At 38.6% G+C, this 23,619-nt stretch overlaps 1 protein-coding gene across 3 annotated transcripts in view; it reads right to left on the bottom strand.

Annotated features, from left to right (window-relative positions):
* Positions 1-23,619, bottom strand: part of KITLG (KIT ligand) — a 144,522-nt gene that overhangs the window by 69,573 nt on the left and 51,330 nt on the right. For all 3 annotated transcript variants that reach the window (XM_027842528.1, XM_027842527.1, XM_027842529.1), the window contains exon 2: positions 20,141-20,254. In XM_027842528.1, coding sequence (XP_027698329.1) covers positions 20,141-20,254 — 114 coding nt within the window. The remainder of the gene's footprint in view (positions 1-20,140; positions 20,255-23,619) is intronic.

Below are 23,619 nucleotides of genomic sequence, written 5' to 3'. Positions count from 1 at the left end.
TCTGGGTGAAGGAGGTTCCAGGTCTACAACCCATAATGTTTAGAAGGAGTATTTCTCATTCCATTTGTTGTTCCCTTGTTGACCCCTAGAAGGCATCAACATTTAGACGGAGTGCTCTTCATTCCATCTGGGTGAATGAGGTACCACAAGGATTATCAGAGGGGCAGTGAGCGTATCAGACTGGCCTAATACCTTAAATATTGGATTTGAATATCCCAGGGAACATCTGGGTGTGAATTCTGCTTTCGACATTTATTATTTATGAGACTTCAGGCAAGTAACTTTACCTGAGCCTCAATTTCCTCATATGCAAGATGCATGAGACTCAGAGTAGTAGAGAAAGAACAAGCAAGGTCTGAGTTCAAGTCATCTCTGACACATACTGGCTGTGTGACTCTGGGAAAGACACTCAGCCTCTCAGTGTTCTAAGCTAGTGGTTCTGAAAGTGTGGCCCAGAGAACCCTCGGGGATTCTTTCAGAGGGGCCATGAGCTAATTATTTTCATATAATATATATAACATATTATATATAATATATATAATGTATTATATATAATAATATACACATATAACATAATATATAATACAAAGATGCTTTAATTTCTAATAAATATTGATTAAATATAACCCTCATAAACAAAAACTTTTGGGGACCACAATAAAATTGAAAAGTATGGAAGGGGTTTTATTGGTCACTTGGTTCAACCTCCTCATTTACAGATAAGGAAACTGAGGCTCAGAGGGGGAAAAACATTAAAAGGTTTAAGTCTGAATCTACTGAGATGATGAAGTGGTTTTAGATGTTTTTAGTTTTAACAAGATTAATTAGGAAATATAAGAAGATATCTCCCACCACCCCTTTGCAGAGGTAGAGGGTCGGAACAGGTGTGAAAGACTACATAGAATGTCAGATTTTTTTTTTTAAATGAACAGTTTGATTTCGTTGAATGTTTCTCTTTATTTTTTGAATGTTACACGCACGGGCAGGGGGATGAAGGAAACTTAGGTGATGTAAAAAAAAAAACATAACAATAAATTTTTTAGAAAAAAAATTATTTAACTTTACTGCCAAAGGTCACACATGTATTTAATTGTCAAAAGAATTTGAATGTGAGTTTTCTCAGACCTCAGATGAAGTATTCTTCCCAGACTACGACCTTGTCCTCTTCTGACTTCCTTCCACCTTGACTTCATTTTAGCTGTATCTACCTACAAGCCTACACACCAGTTTCTTCTTTACTCCTGATACCTCAATTCCCCAAAGAAAAAACAAACCCACCCTCCCCCAAGAGTAACTACGAATGTCTCTGAATTGAAAGGAAGTTACTCTTACTGAATTCAACTAAACTGTCATTTATTAAGCATCTGGGTGCTTAATACTATCTGCCAAGCACTGGGGATACGAAGACAGAAGTCAAACAGGACGTTGCCCTCAGAAAGCTTACATTGTACTAGGGTGGCATCTCTCAATCTTTTTTGAATTGTGAAGCCTATGGAAGCCTCAGAATCTTGACTTCAAATGCATGAAATAAAATACATAGGATTCTGAAGGAAACTGATTCTCATACTGAAATAATTTTCCAATTTTTTTTTAAAGTTCACAGACTCCAGATTAAGAGCCTATGTACTAGGGGAACAAGAAATGTGAACAGGTAAGTTATAACAAGGGGCAGCTAGGTAATGCAATGGATAGAGTGCCAGACCCAAAGTCAGCAAGACCTGAATTCAAATTTGGCCACAGATACTTACTAGCTGTGTGACCCTATGTGACTAGCAAGTCATTAAACCCTGTTGGCTTCAGTTTCCTCATCTGTAAAATGAACTGGAGAAGATAATGGCAAACCACTCCAGTGCTTGCCAAGAAAACCCCAAATGGGGTCATGAAGAGTCAGACACAACCAAAAACAACTGAACAACAAGAAGTTATAGCAAGATGATTTGGGGACAAAGAGCATTAACAAATTGAGGCCAGGCGAGGAGGAAGGCTTTCATAGCGTGCAACTGAAAGAACCTAAGATTTGCAGCCATAATACCTATACTCTGCTATTTACAAGTTGTGTGACCTTGGAAAAGTCATAAGCCCTCTGGACTTTGGTTTTCTCATCCAAAAAATGAGGGAAATCTGATTCTATGAAATAAGGAAGGCTTCTAAGAGGATGTGACATGTGAAAGAATCTTCTTCGAAATAAGGTAAGGGTGCTGAAGGGCAGATACAAAGAAAACATGCACCCCAGGCACTGATAACAGTTTGCACAAATGCACTGAGACAGAAAATGAAATGTCAAGGTCTGGACATGACGGGTAGCCCAGCTTGGCTATAATGTAGAGTGCATGATGGGAAGTCATATGAAGTAAACTAGAAAGGTAATCAATCAATAAGCACCTACTATGTGCTAGGCACTGTGTTAGACACTATATAGGTTGACGCTAGGCTGTGATGCACTTTAAATGTCAGAATATGGAGCTTAGCTTTTATTTTAGAGCAGACCATCTTAATCTGGTATATATGAATTGTTTTTAATATTTTGATCAGTATTTCAATAACTGATTTCCAATATGATCCTGTATTTTATTTTAAGCATATAAAAACATTATTCTGAGAATTCCATTGGCTTCACCAAACTGCCAATGGGTGACATACAAAAAAAATTTTTTTAGAGGCAATAGGGAGCCACAGAACGTTTCCAGAAAAGGTAGTGCCATAATCACATGGTGATGTGATTTAAGAAGAATCCCCTCCTTCCATTTTTTCACTAATATAGATACATTGATGTTACTCTTTTGCTCTTACTTGGTTACTTTTCTCCCTTCTCCTTCAAACTTCTCTCCATGTTTTTGTATAATTGCTTTTTTTTTTCCCTTCAGAATCCCTACCTTTGAAAAACAAAGGGAACTCCCTGATTTATTTGCAATGCTCAGAGGTAGGCACTGGCAGCAGAGACACAGTAGATGCCTCTGCAGGTGTGAAAGCTGGAACTGGATACACAACAGATCAGCAACATTATATTCCTTTAAGAACAAGCCGCGTAAAATTAAAGTTATTCCAGATGAATAAACATGACAAGAAGTGACATGCATTCTGAACACAAGCTGTTTTACTGGTATCCCAGGCCAATCTAGACCCAACTTAACCACAATTTGAAAAATAAAAATCCATTGCATCCCAATCATCTAGTTCAGTTTTTAATAGGCACGAGGGGAAAAGAAGAGTATAATGAATAAAGTATTTGTTGGTGGGGGTGGCGATGGTGATGGTGATGGTGGCGGGTTCTGTTTCCAAAACAATGCATGGTAACATTCAAAACAATGCAATGGTAACAAAAATAAAGAAGAAAAAAGGCATAGCACAGGGATTGGTAACATGGAGTCTGTAAACCGTTTTTGAAAAATATCACAATATAATTGATTTCTTTTGTAACCCTGAGTATTTTCTTTTATGTCTTTAAAAACATGTGCTTCACCACATTGCCCAAGGGATCCAGCACAACAAGGAAGATCAGGAATGCCTAGTACAGGACTTCTATGACCCACACATTGGCTCTGATCATTAGTCCACAGAATCTGAAGTTTAATACCAGTCAGTTTTTTCTGGACCCAATTCATGGGCATTTAAATCCTGAAATATTAAAAAGAAGCGCTGGGGCAGCTAGGTACAGTGGATAGAGCTCTGGTTGACACTTACTAGCTGTGTGACTCTGGGCAAGTCACTTAACCCCAATTGCCTAGTCAAAAAGCAAAAAAAAAAAAAAAAAAGAGGCACCAAGTGCTTTACTCCAGAAGAGAGTCCCAGCAAATGGACCCTGAGGATACTATTAGAGTGAAGGTCCCCCCATAGACCCCACTGGTTAGTTTCAATGTACAGCTGATACGTAAACCTATTTCTATTGTTTTCTTTGATCCACTGCCAACTTATTCAGAAGAGAACTTGGGAAATTAAGTCAGAGATTGTATAATCACAGCCTAAGTTAATACTTTCTCAGTGTGCTGAGTGGTGAACAAAGAAAGAACAATGACAAACATTTGTTTAGCACTTTATAAATGCTCCTTACTGTTTGCAAAGCACACATGTTCATATACGTGTTCATGCACACGTGTGTGTGCACACCACACAGTCTAGATGTACTTACATGCCTGTGTATTGTACACATGTGCACATTATGTGTGTATGTATGTATTGTGCGTGTATACATTTGTGTCTGTCCACAGACATAAGTATACAATATGCATGTATGTACACACATGTTCTTGCATAATCTTCACAACAATTCTGTGAGGTCAGTGGTATTATTATCCTCACTTTTGTTGTTCACTTGTTTCAGTCATGTCTGACTCTTCGTGACCCCATTTGGGGTTTTCTTGGCAAAGATACTGCAGTGGTTTGCCATTTCCTTCTCCAGTTAATTTTACAGATGAAGAACTGAGGTGAACAGGGTTAAGTGACTTGCCCAAGGTTACACATTTAGGAAGTGTCTGAGGTCAGATTTGAATTCACAAAGATGTATTCCTGACTCCAGGCCCAGCAATCTATACACTGTTCACAAAGATGTATTCCTGACTCCAGGCCCAGCAATCTATCCACTGCACCACCTAGCAGTGTCTCTTTTCAGATGAGGAAACTGAGGCCCAGAAAGGTCAAGAGACATATCCAGAGTCATATAGCTACTAAGGGTATCTGAGACAGGCTCTGACCCCTTACACCCTCCCCCCTTCTTCCAGAGTCCAAGTCTAGGACTCAATTGATTCAGCCACCTAACTGCCTGGTGATACAATCTTATGATAATTAATCCAACCTCTCAGAAGTATGTCATCAGGGAAAGAGAAGGTAGAACAGAGATGGATTTTGAAAGATGATGAAAATTGGCTAAAGCAGGACATGAAAAAAGTACAAATGCAAATAGCATAGCAGTTGATAAGAAGTCTAATTCTGCCATTACAGAAGGTTAATAATAAGAATGATGATAGTTAGCACTTACATAGCACTGGAAGGTTAACAGTTTCTCCCAACAATCTTTCTGACCTGGGTGCTATTATATTCCTCTTTTACAGATGAGGAAACTGAGGCTGAGTAAGATTAACTGACTTGCCCAAGGTCACAGGGAAGTATTGGGAGATAAGAATGGAAAGCTAGGATGGGGACAAACTACAGAGGGTCAAGAATGATAAGCAAGAGAATTTGGATTTGATATAGTAGCTGATGGAAGAATGTATATACTTACGTGTGTGAAGGGGTAAGTTAATGACTCTTTTAGGCATAAAGATGACATGATTTAAATAGTATTATAGGAGAATCCACCTGAAAGTAATATTTAGGATAGAATGGAATCAGGGGTCTAAAGAAAAAAGGGAAAGCAAGCTAAAGATTCCTAATGAGTTGTTTTTAAAATGTTGACACAGAAATCACAGATCACAAAAGTTGCAAGGTTTCTCTAGAATTTTTTTTCCCCAAAGGATCTTGTCAATAGCATTAATCAGGCAATTAATTAGGTGCAAATATTTCACAACCCATCCATTTATACTAACAAAAGAAATAGATTCTAGAGGAGCAGAAAATGACTTAAATGCCAAATATGCCAATGCCCTTTGGACTTGAGCTCTATGGTAGAACCATACAAGACTGCAGAGAGCCTAAAACAATCAAAAACATATTCCTTGATGAAGTGTTAACCTTGCATGACCAGATGTATTTGGTTCCTCCTCTGAGGTCTCTTAAGGAGAGCTGGTTTAAAAAAACAAAAACGGAAACAAAATCAAACCATCAAAAAGCCTTCTCAAGAATATGGAGGTAGAAAAATGGCATGGTTATGGACAGAAGGGCACCATCCAGGGCAGCCTCAGCTTAAAAACATAGAGATCCAGACATTTGGCAAGCAACGGTCTTTTGGCTTCCTACCATACCCTGAAGCAAAATATGTTTGGACAGCGGGAGTAATAAAAAAAAAAAAAAAAAAGGGAAAACTAGAACAATGTCTCTTACTGGTTTGAAGCCTTAAGTTCCACCAGTCATGGAAATTGTCAAGATCAGGGTGGGGAACCTGTGGCTTTTGACTGAGTCCAAGTTTTACAGAACAAATCCTTTTATTAAGGGGATTTGGTCTGTGAAGTTTGAATTCAGTCAAAGGGCCACTCTTGAGGACCTAGAGGGCCATATGTGGCCTCAAGGCTGCAGATTCCCCACCCCTGGTCAATATCCATTAAAAAAATGAGGTTTATGGGGACCCTTTCTAGTCCTGCTGTCTCAACTAAACTTTAGTGCATGATGGTGAAAAACAGACTAGAAATGAAGGTAGCAGAGGATAACTGAGGTTTGAATGTACGGCTGTTATGGAACCTAAGAAACAGGACTCCTCACTTCTACCCAAAAAGGCCCGTGTTCCACCCACCAATTAGAGACCACAGAATGGCACGAATCCCTAAATTGAAATGGACAAGATAGCACCAGAAAAAGGTGCCGCGTCAGGAACCAGGAATTCATTACCTTGTAGATCATCCTTGCCCAGAGGCATAGTAAAGTTTATTGGATGCTCAGCTCCGATGAATCATACAGAAAATTTTTATTCCATTTTTAAAAACTTTTTGAGAGTCATTGAGGCAGCACTGTGGTGTAATAGGTAGATTGCTGTGTGATCCTAGGCAACTGTCACAGACTTTCAGCTATAAACTGAACTCAAAGTCCCTTCCAGTTCTAAATCCATTAGCCTATCCGCTTTCAATATTCCTGCCCAGAGAACCATCTGGGTCAATGGAGTACAGTTTTCAAAGTTACCTAGATTGTTATTTTATGGTATCTTAATGTGCAGTTTTTAAAAAAATGTACAAAGAAACGTCAAGGGAGTTTTCTGGGTCATCTTTAAATATTAAACTAAAAAGTGTGGAGTCAAAGGTACACTTGAATAAAAGGAGACCGCCATGCTTTTCCTACAGATAAAAGACATTACACTGGTGTTGTCTGTACTGCCTACGGGTGCAGATATTACCCAGGAGGTGCAACAATTATAGAAGACAAGGTCCCTGCCCTTATGGTATCCTCAATCCAGTAAGATGCATAAATAACCATGACACATAACAAGATTTGAAAAGTGGGGACCCAAGTGTTTCGTAAAATTGCTGGTATCTACTTTCCTAGGTGATCATTATTATTATTAACTAAGGGACAACAATGAGTAAGTTCCCTAGCTTTTTCATTTTGTTCCTTCCACGAGAGGATTCCTGAAAGAAATGAAGCTGATAAAATGATTAAAGGACTGTCTTAAATAGGTCACCTTGTATAACAGGGTTCTTCGCTTTTTTGTGTGTCATGATCCCTTCTCAGAATAAGGTTTTTAAATAACTGAAGGAAATGCTAAATTTCAATTAGAAGTTAGTGAAAATAAAAATGCATTTCTTTTCCCATCCAAGTGCACAAGTCTCCTGAACTCTCTATAGGAACCCAAGGTAAAGGACCCCAGCTATAAAGGGATCACAATTCAATGAAACTGTTTGGTTGAGTTAGCTTTTGAAGTGTTGGAGATAATGAATCATAGCAAAAAATTCACTTTCTTCTTATGTTTAATCCTGTTTTGTAGACAATGAATTGGATCTGGAATCAAGGAGTCTGGGTTCAAATTCCAGCTCTGTTTGGGGCACCTAAGTGACTCAAGGGATAGAGTGTTGGGCCTAGAGTCAGAAAGACTCATCCTACAAGTTCAAATCTGGCCTCAGACACTTACCTAGCTATGTAATCCTGGGCAAGTCATTTAACCCTGTTTGCCTCAGTTTCCTCATCTGTAAGATGAGCTAGAGAAATAAATGGCAAACTACTCCAATATCTTTGCTAAGAAAAAAAACAAATGGGGCCACGAATAGCCAGACATGACTGAAACAACAGAACAAAAATAATAGGATCTCTTTCTGATCTAAATCTGAATCACACGGGTACTACTTATATGACCCTTAGAGAAGTGAAATGAGGGAGTTGAACGAGGTGACCTCAGAAGCCCCTCCCAACAGCTCTAGGGCCAATGAACAACAAAACTTCTCTCTTGACCCTTCATAGGGAAAAAAAAATTCTGGTGATCATTAAAAAATGAACATCTGGGAGCTGGGGATGGAGAAGGGCTAGCTTTATGGAATCTACTGTGTTTTCAAAGCAGAGGTAGATAATTCTTCTGATTAGAGGCTTAGCATAAAATGTCAAACCACTACAGTATCTTTGCCAAGAGTAAGGACTGACAATACAAGAGTAAATGCATAGAAACAGACTTTGTCACTCTAAAACATGCATTGCTAAGTACTGTAAATAAAAAGTCCTAGAGTAAGAGATATAGTATATGGATGGACAACTGACTTTGGAGTCAGGAAGAACTGAATTCAAGTCTTGCCCTCTGGCCCATATTTGTTGTGTGACCACACAACAAGTAAATCAGTTAACCTCTCAGTACCTCCATGCATTTTCCATGAATGTTAAGTGCTGGATTTAAGGTCTGGGTTCAAATTCTGGTTCTGCACTTACTACCTGGGTCAATGTAACCTTGGGTAAGTCACTTAAATTCTCTGTTAAATGGCGGGGGGGAGGGACTCAATGAAATCTGAGGTTCCTTCTAGCTCTAAATATTTGTTGTATTGTTTATAGCATCATAGATTTGAGAGCTAGAAGTGACCTTTGAGGCCCACCACTTTATAGATGATGAAACTGAGGCCCAGAGAGATTAAGTGACTTTGTCCAAGTTAGTAAGTGTCTGAAGTGGGATTTGAACTCTGGTTTCTTTACTCCCAGTTTAGCACCCTATCCACTGTGCATATCTATGACCCCAGAAACTCTGAGTTCCAAATAAATTGCCAATCTCAAATCAGCAAAGGGAGTTTCCACACCAGGTATAAGCTTTAAAAAAAAAAATCTAAATGATTCAAAACTTCCAGAACACAATTTGGATGACATTTGACAATGTTTCCTTAAAATAAATGGCCACAGGCTAACTGCGAACCACAGAACTAGGAAACCGGAACGTCTGAGTTCTTTCTGATCCCATCCCCAGCCGCTGACTTGTTCACTGACCTTACTCAAGACACTTAACCTTCTATTTTGTTTCCTCCTTTACCAGTTGGGTATGAGAACACTGACCTAACTCAACCAAAAGCTCTTTTCTTCTTTTTAATGATGATCAAACCCCTAAGACTTTTAAATATCAAAGTGTTAAGAGAAGGTAATGATGGCATTTTTAATTAACATGCCCCCAAGTAGAAACAAATCACCCCAACAAGTTTTATTACCAGGGGAACAGCAGGGAGGAGACACAGAAAAGTCACTCGCATCATTCCCATGAGCGCAATTTATTATTGCTTCCATTAAGACTCTGAAAGGATAAAGAGCTGGACCATAACTGTCCCACAGAGGCGAAAGTTTCGAAAGCTCGATTCATCTTCGCCCAAAATATTTGACCCTTTCTTTAGGTAGGTCTGGGTTTGCCATTTGAAACAAGTCTTGCAACATTTTTAGAAACAAAGCAAAATGTTCTGTAAATAGATGAACTCTTATGCTGAGTAAACATGCCAGGATGATTTCCAATGAAAACCATGGGGACAGTGGAGCAATACAGCCTGTCCAAGACAAAACCCCAAAAAATGAGCCTGTAAAAGCCATAAATCATGTGCTTCAGTGACATGAGAATAGCCCTGGGCAAACAAACTTGAGCCATGGAGGGCACAGCATGGGTTGCCACCTAATGCAAGGAAGGAACAACTCAGATTGCAAAGGGATCAATTCAATGGAAGAAAAAAAATGCTGAAATAGGAGAGAAAAATTAATTACCCATGAGACTATTTCCACCTCTGCATAAAGACTCTCCCTTTCTTGTATGCACCTTAGAATCATTCTATTCACACAGCAATGTCCTTCGCTCTGTTTAAAGTTTGCTCTTCCAATCCTTGCGTGTTCCCAATGGAATACAATGCAAAGCCCTCATTATTACCCAAAGGTTTAAATAGAAATCCTGTCCTCAAATTAAAACGGAGAGTCAAAAAAAAGATCAGAGATTTGGAGCTAGATGGATCTCAGAGGACAACTTCTTGGATAATCTCATTTTATATATGAGGGTAACTAGGTGGCACAGTGCATAGAGTGCTGGATCTGCAATCAGGAAGACCTGAGTTCAAATCCAGCCTCAGACATTTACTAGCTGGGTGACCCTGGGCAAGTCATTTAACCGTTTTTGCCTCAGTTTCCTCATCTATAAAATGAACTGGAGAAGAAAATGACAAACCACTCCAACATCTTGGCCAAGCAAATTCCAAATGGGGTCAGGAAAAGTCAGACACGACTAAAATGACTAAACAACAAAATAGATGGGGAAACTGAGGCCCTGGGAAGTTAAATGAATTACACAAGGTCACAAAGCTATTAAGTATCAGGGGCAGGATTCAAATCCAAAGGTCTTCTCACTTCAGTCATTGGTTTCCTTGTAGAAGATCAGATGCTGAACATCTGGATTCATAGTCTGCTTCTGACATTAGCATGCAGGGAAAGCACCAGGTTTGGCACCAGAAAATAAGATTCAAGACTTTGTTCTTCAATTTCCTACCTATGTGATATTAGGCAAGTCATTTAGCCTCAGTTTAATCAGTTAATCACTTCATCAGCCAGCACATCAGTTATCTATTATTTGCCAGGCACTGTGCTAGGTTCTGAGAACACCAAGACCAAAAGAAATTAAATTTTTTTTTAAAGCACCTGCCCTCAGGGAGCTTATATTCTATCAGGAGAGAGATAACACCTCATCAGACCAGATAACTTCTTAGATGACTTCCAGTTCTAACCCATGACTAGGATTTAACCAGCTAGGAGATCATGAGCACTTATTGAAATTCTATGTGCTTCTGTTTTCCTCATCTGTAAAATGGGGATAACACCCCTAGTAACCACCTCACAGGGATGTCATAAGGCTCAGATAATATATTAAAAGTGTTTTTCTAACTTTAAACCATAAAATAAAATTATTAGCTCCTTATTCACGTCTGTTCAGTTCTTAAAGTCCCCACTTCTTTCTCTCAGCCTTGCAGCAAAGTGTCAGACCTGGAGTCAGGGAGACCTGAGTTCAATTAGCCATTAACTAGCTGTGCCACTCTGGGCAAGTTACTTAATTTCTCTCAGTCTCTCTTTTCTCCATCTTTAAAATGGAAATAATAATAATAATAATAATAATAGTACCTATTATTTGTGAAAATCAAATGAGAATAATAATGAGATAATAATACATGGAAAGTACTCTGCAAACATGATTTGCTATACAAATTTTAGAAACTATTACATGAGTGTGAATTGTTATTATCTCTATAATTGTTATTATACTCTTAATATAAGAAAAGAACCAGATTAGGTAAGAGGAGGTCAGAGGGCACTGCTATTGTCATCCTCCAGTGACTTTTGACCAGAACTCCCTGATGGCATCACCAATCTAGAGATGGAAGAGGTCTCCTACAGAAGTCCAATCCTCTCATTTCACAGATAAGGAAACCGGGGCCCAAGGAGATTAAGTGATTTGACCAAAGATGACAGAGACACTAAAGCAGAGATGGTAGGATTGGAATCCAGGCCCTCTCATGCCATAGTCAGTGTTCTTCCCACCCCCCACACTCCTATGTTTATGGGTTCATTTAGCGTATTTACCAGGAAAGTTTAGAAACTGAAAAAAAAAAAGTTAGCATCTGTCATGCCATCAGGTACAGAAATCACATTTCAAGAACACAGCAAATTCCATTTAACCATCTAAACTAAAATAAATGAATGGAAATCGTTTTAAAATCACATGCTTACAGACACTGTTACTTTTAAGATCAAAAGGGATCCACTAATTTTTAAATGTAAAAAAAGTTTCACATCTTATTGTATGATTTCTAAGCATTATTAATATTCGCAAGGCTTACTACAGATAACGACACATGTCAAATCCCTAAATATAAAACGGAAGAATAAGATACAGAATGCTTAAAATTTTCTAGCAAAACCATTTGCATTAGTAACTTCAGGCTTTAAATATTTAGCATTTCCCATCATCAACAAACTAGCAAAAGATTTTTAATGGGACAAAGAGAAGGTGGCAGGAGGGAAGGAGAGTTACTTAACTAAAAAATGAAAACTATCTTCACTGCATCAAAATCTATTGGAAATGGTTAATAATGATGATGGTGATAACATTTAGTGTTTAAGGTTTGCAGTATGCTTTATAAATATTATTATATTCCCTCTCCCCCCTCCCTCTCCCTCCCCCCATTACCAGGCACTATGAATTGGTTATATTTTTTTTCTTGAAAAACAAAACTTACAACCAAATCTGATTTTTGTCTTGCTTTCAGGAAACACCAGTGTTCTGTTCTTACCTAGGTTTTAGAGTATCAATAAGCTTTTCTTATTTTTCCTACTACTAGCCACCTTGCAGAACAGACCTACAAGCCCTTCCCATTTGTTTAACAGAAATAAATGGCCCATTTTTCAAAGTTCCCCAGCCAACCGTTGAATTTCCTCTAGAAAATGGCATTAAACATCAGGGTAGATGGCATTCCTGGAAAGGAATTAGTTTCTTCATTTCTGGGGCCAAACCCCAATTCAGCATATGACAGGCTTCTTATAATAATAAATTCCTGACTTGCCTAGGGGTAATCTTTTCTCTACTTCTACGATGTTCATTAACATTCTTGGTGTGGCCCATAAAATGTTACAGCATTATTTGGTGAACTGCATATCCCAATTATGTTTTTCCATATATTACAATAGGATTTATATAAATCATAAAATTCTCCATGGAACTACCATGTCCACCTATGCTGAATGACCCTCAGGTTGTTCGGTCTTCTCCATCTTAATAATGACCTTTCGTGGCAAAATCTGTATTGCCAGGTGGTTTTCCACAGTGAATATGTTGTTTCTAAAACCTACAGCTATCTCCTTCTTTAAAGCTGCTACTAGAAACTCCTATTTCCCAAACTTTTCAGGTCCCAATCCAACCACTGTGGATGGATTCTCTCTTTTAAAGTACTGATCACTGGCATCTGTGTCCTCATATTGATCCAGAAACAAATCTACTCCTCCTGAACTGATTTCTTCAGGAAGAATCATTGATTTTTGATGAATTTGAAGAATATGACTTAGTGTCTTCAATGTAAAATGAGGGGGCTGGATTCAATGGCCCCCAAGTTCCTTTTGGGCTCTAAATCTGTATCATATGGTCTCTATTTGCTCCAGAAGCACAGATATCCTTACCAAATAGAAGGATAAAAGAGCAATATGAGGTTTGATGTTTTCTGTGTCCCAATCTTCATCTCCCATATTGGTGACAAGATTTCCCATGAATCCTGCCAGCTACTGCCTTACTAAGCAGTCCCATCTAGAGGTACTGGTGATTTCCCCATGATACCACACTGTTGGCTGGGATGTATTCAACAATTTGACTACGAGCAATAGCTCATTTACCCCACCTCACCTCCATCTTGTTTCACATGGATTTCCCCTTGTCTTTGTTTGCTTATCACTTAGGAACAATCAGCTTAGCTGACAGGTGATACTGAGGAGAAGGGAGGGAAAAGGCATTGTGCTCCTACCACTGCCACATCTAGAACCCACCGCACCCTTTGACACAACACTGTAGACTCCTCTAATACACTAATCTGGCCTCAGACACTTACTAGGTTTTGTGACTCTGTTTGCCTCAGTTTCCTCATCTGTAAAATAAGCTAGAGAATGAAATGACAAACTACTCAGTACAGTATCTTGGCCAAGAAAACCCCAAATGGGGCCACAAAAAATCAAACACGACTGAAAAATGACTAAACAATACACTCACTTTCTAATTTGTTCTTTTCTTTCTGATTTTTGTTTGTTTGCTCAACATGTGATTTCCTTAGTACTGGGAGCCCTTAGTGAAGTATTCTCTACCAATTAGGATCAGCCCTTTCTCTGCCACTAATCTCAAAGAGTTGCTTGGGGGACAAAGAGTACTTATCCAGAGTCATATAGCCAGTATGTGTCAGACCAGCCCTCAGGATTTCCTGAGCCTAACACTAGGCTCCATATACTATATATACCCTGCTGGCTCTCCATAGTTTTTCAAAGTCCTTACGTTAGTTCTCTCATTACATCATAAATTCCTTAGAAAAGGGGCTATGGTTTAAATTATTTTTAAATTCACAGGGTCCAGCATAGGACATTACACACAGTAGGAATAATAATAATAGTAACAATAGGCTACATTTATTTAGTTTTTAAAGATTTTCACAATATTTTTGTATATATTTTCTCATATAATCATGAAAACAGTCCTATGAGGGAAGGTGCCACCATAACCCACAACCTACAAATGAGAAAACTGAACAGCAGACTTACAGAGCTTCATACTATGAAGTGTCAACCAAAAAAAAAAAAAAAAAGAATTTGAAGTCAGGTCTTACAGGAACCAGCCTGGGCTATATGAATGAGGACTAAACTCAAATCAGAGGTCCTGGGTTCAAATTTTGGCTGGGTGACTGAGAACAAATCATTTAACCCACGCTGTGCCTCAGTGTCCTCCTTTGTAAAATTGAGGGACTTAAGATTTCCCTCAATGTTTGATGACTGATATGACAGACTCATCTTCCTTTTAGCTTTAAATCTATGACCCTGAGATCTTCCTAAGGGCAATTCAACAATTTTATCTACTAATTAGCACCTCCTCTTTTAATCCATGTTTGCTAAATGAATAAATGAATTCTCAGCCTAACAAGCTGTGGGTTACTTCTGGGCCTTCTTAGGGTTTCTTCAGTCTGAGATATAGTTAATTCTGTTTTTTTTAATGTTAAACTCAATTTTTTCAAAATTATTATGATCACCACCCAAAAAATAAACAAAAAACAAAACACCTTGCTAATTTAAACAGACTACCGGTTGGAATTTGGAAAGTAACAATAAAAATGAATTCTCTGGTTTGTTGTTTGGTCTGTGTTTTCTTGTGCAACACAACTAATATGGAAATGTTTTGCATGACTGCACATGTATAAATCCATATCAAATTACTTGCCTTCTCAAGGAGAGGGGAGGGGAAAGGGTGAGAGTATGGGACTCAAAATTAAAAAAAAAAACCGAAGTTAAAAATGTATGTATACATGTAATTGAGGGAAAAAAAATAAAAATTAAAGCAAGAAATTAGATCTTAAGATGGCAGTATGAAAAAATGGATTTGTACTTGGGCAAAAAGGAAGAAAGAAAAGGATGATTATATTGTGTAAGATCAATGGGGTGTGTGTGTGTATGTGTGTGTGTTAAATTTTAGGACCATCCCCCCATCCCCACAGAAGGCATCTATGAGCAAAAGTGGGCATTTTGCATTCAAGACAGAAAGATTTATATAATTGTTAAGAGGGTAGGTTATTGATCTAGGACAAGCCTTTTAAACCAAGTTCTCATTCTACATTTGAGAAAAATGAGACCCGAGGAAGTTAGGTGATTTTCTTAAGGTCATACAAGTAGTCGATATCAGAGGCAGGATTTGAACCCAATCCCTCTAACTATTGAATCAGTTTCCTCTCCCCTGTATCACGCTGGAGGTCATGTTGGAATAAAAAAAACAGGGATCAAGGCTACGGTAGCTAGGTGGCACAGTGGATAGAGCTCCAGCCTTGGAGTCAGGAGGACCTGAGTTGAAATCCGGCCTCAGACACTTGACACTTAAACTAGCTGTGTGACCCTGGGCAAGTCATTTAACTCTGACTGCCTAAGCAAAAAAAAAAAAAAAAAAGAATAAACAGGGATCAAATGCCTATGTTTTTGTGGGAGGTGCCTAAGAGTAGAGGAATCAGGCATGGAAGGTGAGTTGCTCTATTTGTGAGCCACAAATTAAGCAAAGTGGCACAGTAATCAGAGAATTAGGTTTGGAATCAGAAGACCAGGGTTCAAATTTCAGTTTGGCCACTCAGTATGTAACATTAGGGAAGACACAATCTCTCTGGGACTTAGTTTCTTCATTTGTAAAATGAGAGGTTTGAGCTAAATGACCTCTAACGCCTGTTCCAGATAATCCGATAATTTTATGAAGCCACAATAAAGCTAGAATAAAAACCATAAAATGTCTTTTCTCAATTTACAACAAACTACAGGAACAGACAAGAATTATCATTATAATATGCGCCCCTTTAACACAGCACCCTGAAGACAATACTCATCGATGAGGTTGCTTGATTCCATGTTAGAACTTCCAGACTTAAGTTCAGAAACATGAATTTAGGAGAGAGCAAAGATAAAGCAGAGAATGTTATACCCGGAAAATGGACAGTGTGCCAGGGTCACCTTGGCGCGAGGCCTGGACTCCTTGGCAACTTTCCTGTTGCCAAGATGTCAATTCATTTGTCCTTGAAGGTCTCTGTTGCACAGTTCATGTAGCAAGTGATTGCCAGCGAAACTCCCCATCATAGTGGCTTAGTACAGAAGCCAGAAACAAATTCGAGTCATTATTTCAGTCTTTAAAAGAAGCACCATCTCAAATCAGTCACTATTCTATCCTGTGTGTCAATTTTGGCACCCCAGCTAGACCATAAGCTCTTTGAAGGCAGGGACTCTATTTTTATACTTTTTCTTTACCCTCTACAACTACTATCACACTTGATCAGTTTTTTGAATGAATGAGCAAAAGTGTAAAATAGGCAATATACTATGAGAATTGAAAACTTAAAAAAAAAATTCTCTTCAACCTAATCTAGTCTCAATCCCAGTTTAGAATGTTAAACTTTGTCTACGTTTCTACAAATTTATCAAAATATGAATTTGAAAGATTCACAGTATTTCATGTTGGTAGAGACCTCAGTGGTCAAATTCAACCTATACCCATTTTACCTAGGTCTAGAAAATATCCCTAAAGTAGGACACTATCTAACTGAACACTTACAGAAGACCTGTCAATGTAGTTAGTGATAGGACCTACAAAACAGTGGTAGTGATGACAGTCCCTAAGTTTCAACCACACACACAAAAAATAATGAATGAATAAAAATAATTCACACCCAAAGAGCATTTTAAACTTTGCAAAGTATGACATGAAATGAGTAACGGAATGCTGAGAGATCTGGCCAAAATTCACATTTTTTAGGATCTAAAAATGAAGGAATGATTTAAGGAATGATGACTTGCAGGAATTATTGTTTATTCATGATTACACAAGAAAATGACTTCATTCAATTCAACAAAGCAAATACTTCCTAGGGTGTGTTAAAGGGGATATTCTCTAGGGACATAAGGAGATAGTACAAGCACCCAACAAGGTCTTTGTATGGGTATACTTAACCACTCAGAGGCAGATAGGCAGCTGCAGTGGATACAAAGCTGGGCCTGGAGTCAGGAAGACCTGAGTTCAAATCCTGCCTCAGATACTTCCTAGCTGCATGACCATGGGCAAGTCAGTTAACCTCTGTTTGCCTCAATCTACCGGAGAGAGAAATGGCAAACCACTGCAGTATCTTTGTCAAGAAAACCCAAAGGGCATTATTGGAATGCTGTGGTCCACAGGGTCACGAAGAGTTGGACACTGGGTAGTGAATCTAAGACACAGAACAGGAACCATTAACATGGAGAACTGTTAAGAGAGAAATAGCGCTGATAAAGGAGGAAAATGCCTAAAAAGCAATTGTCTTAATACTGTGAAAAAAACAAACATCTCACCCCCCATGAAAATTATGCAATTAATAAGCTGGAGAGAAATGGTTTTCCTCCTATTAGCATATCAGAGAGACAATGTGACTTGACCTTACATTTAGTTTGAATTAGCATGCATTAATGCAATCACAGATCTAGAGTTGGAGGGCTCCTAATCCAAGGCCAACTAATCCAAACCCCTTTGCTTGAAAGAAGAAACTGAGGCCCAGAAGTCAAGGGACTCATCCCAGATCAAACAGTAAGAGAAGAACTAGAATTTTAATCCAGTTTCTCTTTCTGCGAATTTTTTTTTTAATTTAAAAATTTTTTTAAATTAAAAAATTAAAAAATCCAAATTACTAGGAATTGTATTGCAATGTATTTTAACATTTTTTAAAGTTTTATTGCTGTTTTGTTTTCCCATTACAAACATGTACAGATTACTCCTACTTCATGAGGTCTCTTGTAACAAAGTAAAATAAGACAGTCACCTCATCTGAAAGCACATGCAATAAACATTCCCCATCTACTGTAGTTCTACCTTCTTATCTTTTTTTTAAATGAACAGAAATCTATTTTTTCACCTTCCCACCCCACTAAAAAAAATTACTGTAACAAATATGCAGAGTATAGCAAAACACACTGCCTCAGTAGCAACGGTCACAAATGCATGTCTCTTTCAGAACCCTAAATCCATCATCTCTCTGTAATGGACAGCATATCTCATCTTCAGGGCTCTGGAATTATGAAGTCATTGTATTGATCACAGTTCTTACAACTTCCAAAATTCTACAGTGTTGTGGTTTTTGCATAAATTGTTCTCCTGATTCTGCACAGCTCATAAAAGTCCTCAAAATTTTGGTTTTCTGCTTATGTCATTCTTTTCAAAAGCCTATTAGAAGAGAGAAAGTAGGAAAGACAGAGAAGACAAAGAAAGACCAAGATGAAGAGTGATTGTATGTTGTTGTTCAGTCCTGTCCGACTCTAGATGACCCCATTTGGGATTTTCTTGGCAGAGATATTTGAGTGGTTTGCCATTTCCTTCTCCAGCTCCTTTGACAGATGAGGAAACTGAGGCAGACAGGGTTAAGTGACTTGCCCAGGATCACCCAGCTAATAAGTGTCTGAGGCTAGATTTGAACTCAGGAAGATGAGTTTTCCTGAGTTTAGGCCTGGTGCTTTATTCATTTATTTGAACTCAGGACTTCCTGACTCAAGGCCCAGAGCTTTATCCACTGAGCTGCTTGCCTGCCCTTATGCATGATTTACTGGCTCCAATCTCTGTTTGGGTTAGGCATTAATGAAATCTAATAATAATAATAATTATAATAATAATAAATTGACATATAGTGTATATCACCTTTGCACGTTGTTTGCACGTTGTCTCTCACATTAGACTGTTAGCCCTCTGAGGACAGGCCTTTCTCTATATCTCTAGGGTTTAGCAGTGGCCTGCACATAGTTAGCATTTAATAAAGCTTGTTGGCTTGACTTTACTTGGTTAGACATCATATAGTCTAATTATCTCATTTGCTTGATGAAGGAGCCTTTTCCTGAGTAGATCTGGGTGAATCCTCCCTGCCACCAACCAAATGGAAAGACACTTCCTGGTTTCTGTCTCATTCAAGGAAGGCAGATCCACTTCATTTAAATACGGCATGAAGTTAAGTCCAGAAATACTTGTTGACTTGATATAATGTTTTACCTAAATATGTGAGCCTCACATCAGCCCTATGTACCAGAGGTATTATTATCTCCATTTTACAGATGAGAAAACTAAAGACCAAGAAGGATAAGCAACTTGTCCATGTCAGAATTGGGATTTGAATCCACAACTTCCTGACTCTGGGGGCAGCTAGGTGATGCAGCGGATAAAGTGCAGGGAGGAAGACCCAATTTCAAATCCAGCCTCAGACATTTACTAGCTGTGTGACCCTGGGCAAGTCACTTCACCCTGTTTGCCTCAGTTTCCTCATCTGTAAAATGAGCTGGAGAAGAAAATGGCAAACCACTCCAGTATCTTTGCCAAGAAAACTCCAAATGGGGGAACAGAGAGTTGGATACGGACTTAAAAACACCTGAACAAAAACAACTTCCCCAACTCTAAGTGCAGCACAGTAGTAAAGTGACAATAAGGGGCCACCTAAACAGATAATGAGGAATAATATCTCAATGCAGCCCTCCCCATTCCAAAGCGTCTGAAGGACTGTGGATAAGAAGACGAGACAAGAAAAGAGCAGCCTCCAGGGAACCAGTACAGGAATCACTGGTAGGCACCGAGGAACTGACGAAATCTGACTCACTAATCACCTGCCATCTCAGTTGTTGGCAACTCCATCAGCAAACTCCTTGGAACTTCTGACGATGCCCTCACTTACCTCCACTGACTCTGGAAGGAAGTGATTAATTTCCCTCTTTATTTTCCCAACCAGCCAGCATTCCCTCCAATTCATCTAAGAAAAATGTCTCCCATTTTAAAAATGTATTCTTTTCTTTTTTTCAAAAGGTATTCTTTCCTTACCAATGTTGTAATCTCTTTCACATCATCGGTCACAGGATTCCCGCAGATCCCTTTGGTTTTGACGAGAGGGTTGAATAGGAGCAGCTGAAGATAAATGCAAGTGATAATCCAAGTCTAAATAAAAACAGAACAATAACTCAGTGACCAGCAGTATTCAACTTCAGTAATTAGAGTCATTTACCATCTTATGCTTTAATAGGAGCTTGGGAAGATGACTTCTTAAGAAACAAGCCATTGGGCTTCTGTAACTATAGAAAAGTTTAATTCCTAATTCTCAAGCATCCAACCTGTACCCACCAATGAATGAATGAATGAATGAATGAAGAATGATGTGGGTTCAGTTAAAACTGGAAATCTGATCCTAATAGTCCTTTCAATAGCATTATTGTTAACTTTTGTTAAACTTTTTGTTAAAGGGTCCCTAGGGCCAATTGCCTACGCAAGCATATCGAAATGACAGCACCTGTACCAACTTGCATTGGATTCATCATTGGAGGCGTCTTCTCCAACTCAGAGAATAAATAAAATTCAGCCCCTAAAGGCACCAAAAAGAACTCTTTCTTTCTTTCTTTTCAATGTACAATACTTGGCAAAGGTAGGGGAAATGAACAAGATTTCAAAGGAAGCAAAAACAGCATCAAGATGAAATGTAGCAAAAAAGGACTTCTCCAAATCCAGTAAAACTCCAAAGGAGTAAATGATCATTGTGTTTGATTAGACCATTAGGGGATATTCTTCGGGGCTTTATTCTAACCTCCTCCCGAAGATACAAGTGGAAAGAATTAAAATGTAAGCATCTTGATGGTAGGAGCTGTCTGCATCAACCAGCACCCAGGACTGTAGACACTCACTTAACTAAATGGTTGTTGAACTGAATTGAATTGAATTATCTGTCTACACATTGCTTCTCCAGAGTGGAATGTAAGCTTTCTGAGGGCAGCTAATAAAGTGAATCAAACTGGATGTCCAATGACTGAGAATGGATAACCAAATTTGGGCACAGGAATGAAATAAAAACATCACTAATTTGCCTCTGTTATTGTATCATCAATTCACCACTCTGCCTTACACACAGTAGGCGCTTCAAGTTGAACAGAACTGAATTATATGTCTACATGTTATTTCCTCCAATAGAATGTATTTTCCTTGTAACCAAAGGCTGTTTTGAGGGTTTTGTTTAGGGGAGAAAGGATAGCCCCAGTTCCTCATACAGGCCTTCACATACATTAGGTATTTAATAAATACTTGTAGAATGAATGTTAATGAATGAAAAGATTTCCTTGAGTTCAATAGGAGTCCGATACTTCTAGATCTAGAGATTTTTTTATTCTGAAGATGAAAATCTGAACTGGGCATTTTTTAAGTATTTCATAATTATACTTGGCTAGAAATATTTTCTACGAATGCTGACAGTCATGCATAATTAAAGAATATTTTTTTTTCAATTAAAATGCACCATCTAGCCCAAGAGTAGAGAACCTGTAGCCCCAAGGCCACATGTGGCCTTGAGGCCTAAAGTTCCCCAGCCCTGACCTAAGCTATTCTAACATGAGCAGGAGGACAAGGGTTATTTCCAACAATTTCTTAGAATAAAAATACTCTTTTTGATAGAAGGGCAGGTTTACCTCAAATCATGTGTACCAGAGGTCTCGAAAGCAATCTACCTTCCTTTACCATTTAACTGGCTTTCAGCAACAATCTTACTGAAAATCAGGATAGGACCATCTTAGAGAATACTGTGAGATTTTTTTACTTAACTGAATACAGTTCTATTTATCACTTAAGCACTTATTATATGTAGAGTGCAGTGCAAAGTGGCTATGAGGTTGGGGGCTAAGGACAAAGGAAGATACAATGATACAAAAAGTTATTACCCAGGAAGAGGGCATAGGTTTGTTCTGTTTGACCTTGGAGGGCACAATTAAGAATAATGAGTAGACACTGCAAAGGAGCAAATGTAGACAAGAAGGACAAACTCCCTAAAAATTGGAGCTATCCAAATGTTGACAGAGATCCCTTAGAAGGCAGATATTGCCGAGCCCCCAAAAAGGGCTGGACAGGGGGCTGCTAGGTGGCACAGTGGATAGAGCCCCAGCCCTGGAGTCAGGAGGGCCTGAGTTCAAATCTGGCCTCAGACCAGATGCTTGACACTTACTAGCTGTGTGACCCTGGGCAAGTCACTTAACCCCAATTGCCTTAAAAGAAATTTTAAAAGGGGGGGGAGGGGGCTGGATGACCACTAACTAACGCTATGGAAAGGATTCTCATTCATATGCAGAGGTCCTTTCCAAATCCAAGATTCTGGGATCCCTGATAAATAAAACCAAGGCCCCTGCTTTTATTGAGCTAATTAAGGAGTATGCAACACATACAAATATAATTAGAATGCAAAATTGAACATAAATGCAAATGAGAGGTACAAGGTAAATCTAGCTGCATGAGGTACAATGTTAAGCAATTAAATTATTTATTCATTTATTATTAGTAAATAATTTTCATCCCTCACTCTCCTCACTCCCACCCTCAGAAATAGCTTTATCTTGGTTCTACCAGAAACCTCTGTGAACAATGGTGAGAACTTTCCCAGCATGCCTCTGATACTTGGCTGCCTCAGGGTTTTATAAATACCTGGAGTCATGGACACACACTTGCTTTCTGCAGTATGCTACAATAGAATGCCTAATTTTCATCCTAATGCTGGTATTCTTATGTCTGATGTGAATGTATATGTTCTTTTAAAAGAATATTTTGTAGGAGCAAAGAACCATAAAGTAAGCAAATGACCAAGAACTAGGGAATGGCTAAATACATAATGATACAAGGATTTAATGGAAGAAACAATGAATATAAAGGAAAATGAGAGGAGGCATGGGAAGTTTGATATGAATTCACACAGACTGGAATAAACAGAACCAGGAAAACAATAGACACAATGACTGCAATAATGAAAATGAGAAAAGAAAGGAAGGAGGGAGGAAGAAGGAAAGAAGAGAGAGAGAGGAAGGAAGGAAGAAAAAGAAAGGAGAGAAAGGAAGGAAGAAAAAGAAAGGAAGTATGAAGGAAGAGAGAGAGAAATGGGGAAAAGGGAGAGAGAGAGAGAGAGAGAGAGAGAGAGAGAGAGAGAGAGAGAGAGAGAGAGAGAGAGAGAGAGAGAGAGAGAGAGAGAGAACATCATAAAGATAAAGCTCAAGCTTGGCCCTAGAAGGAGTCTATGAGAATGTACCTCCCCCCTTCTTTGCTGAGATAGAGGACAAAGGTTGTAGACCACTGAATAAATAATGCTGGGCACTACTGATGTATTGTTCAGGAGACTTAGTTAAAGTACTTTTCTCTCTTTTTTATTCTTTGTTATAAGCAATAGCACTGTATGTGAAGAAAGGAGGAAAGAAAGAGGGATGGAGAAATGAAGGTATGTAAAAACAAAGGCTATCTCACACACACACACACACACACACACACACACACACACACACACACAC

This window comes from Vombatus ursinus, unplaced genomic scaffold (assembly GCF_900497805.2).
Source record: "Vombatus ursinus unplaced genomic scaffold, bare-nosed wombat genome assembly UNPS02014874.1, whole genome shotgun sequence".
In the NCBI taxonomy this organism is placed as follows: Eukaryota; Metazoa; Chordata; class Mammalia; order Diprotodontia; family Vombatidae; genus Vombatus; species Vombatus ursinus.
This window is presented reverse-complemented; position numbering and strand designations above follow the sequence as displayed.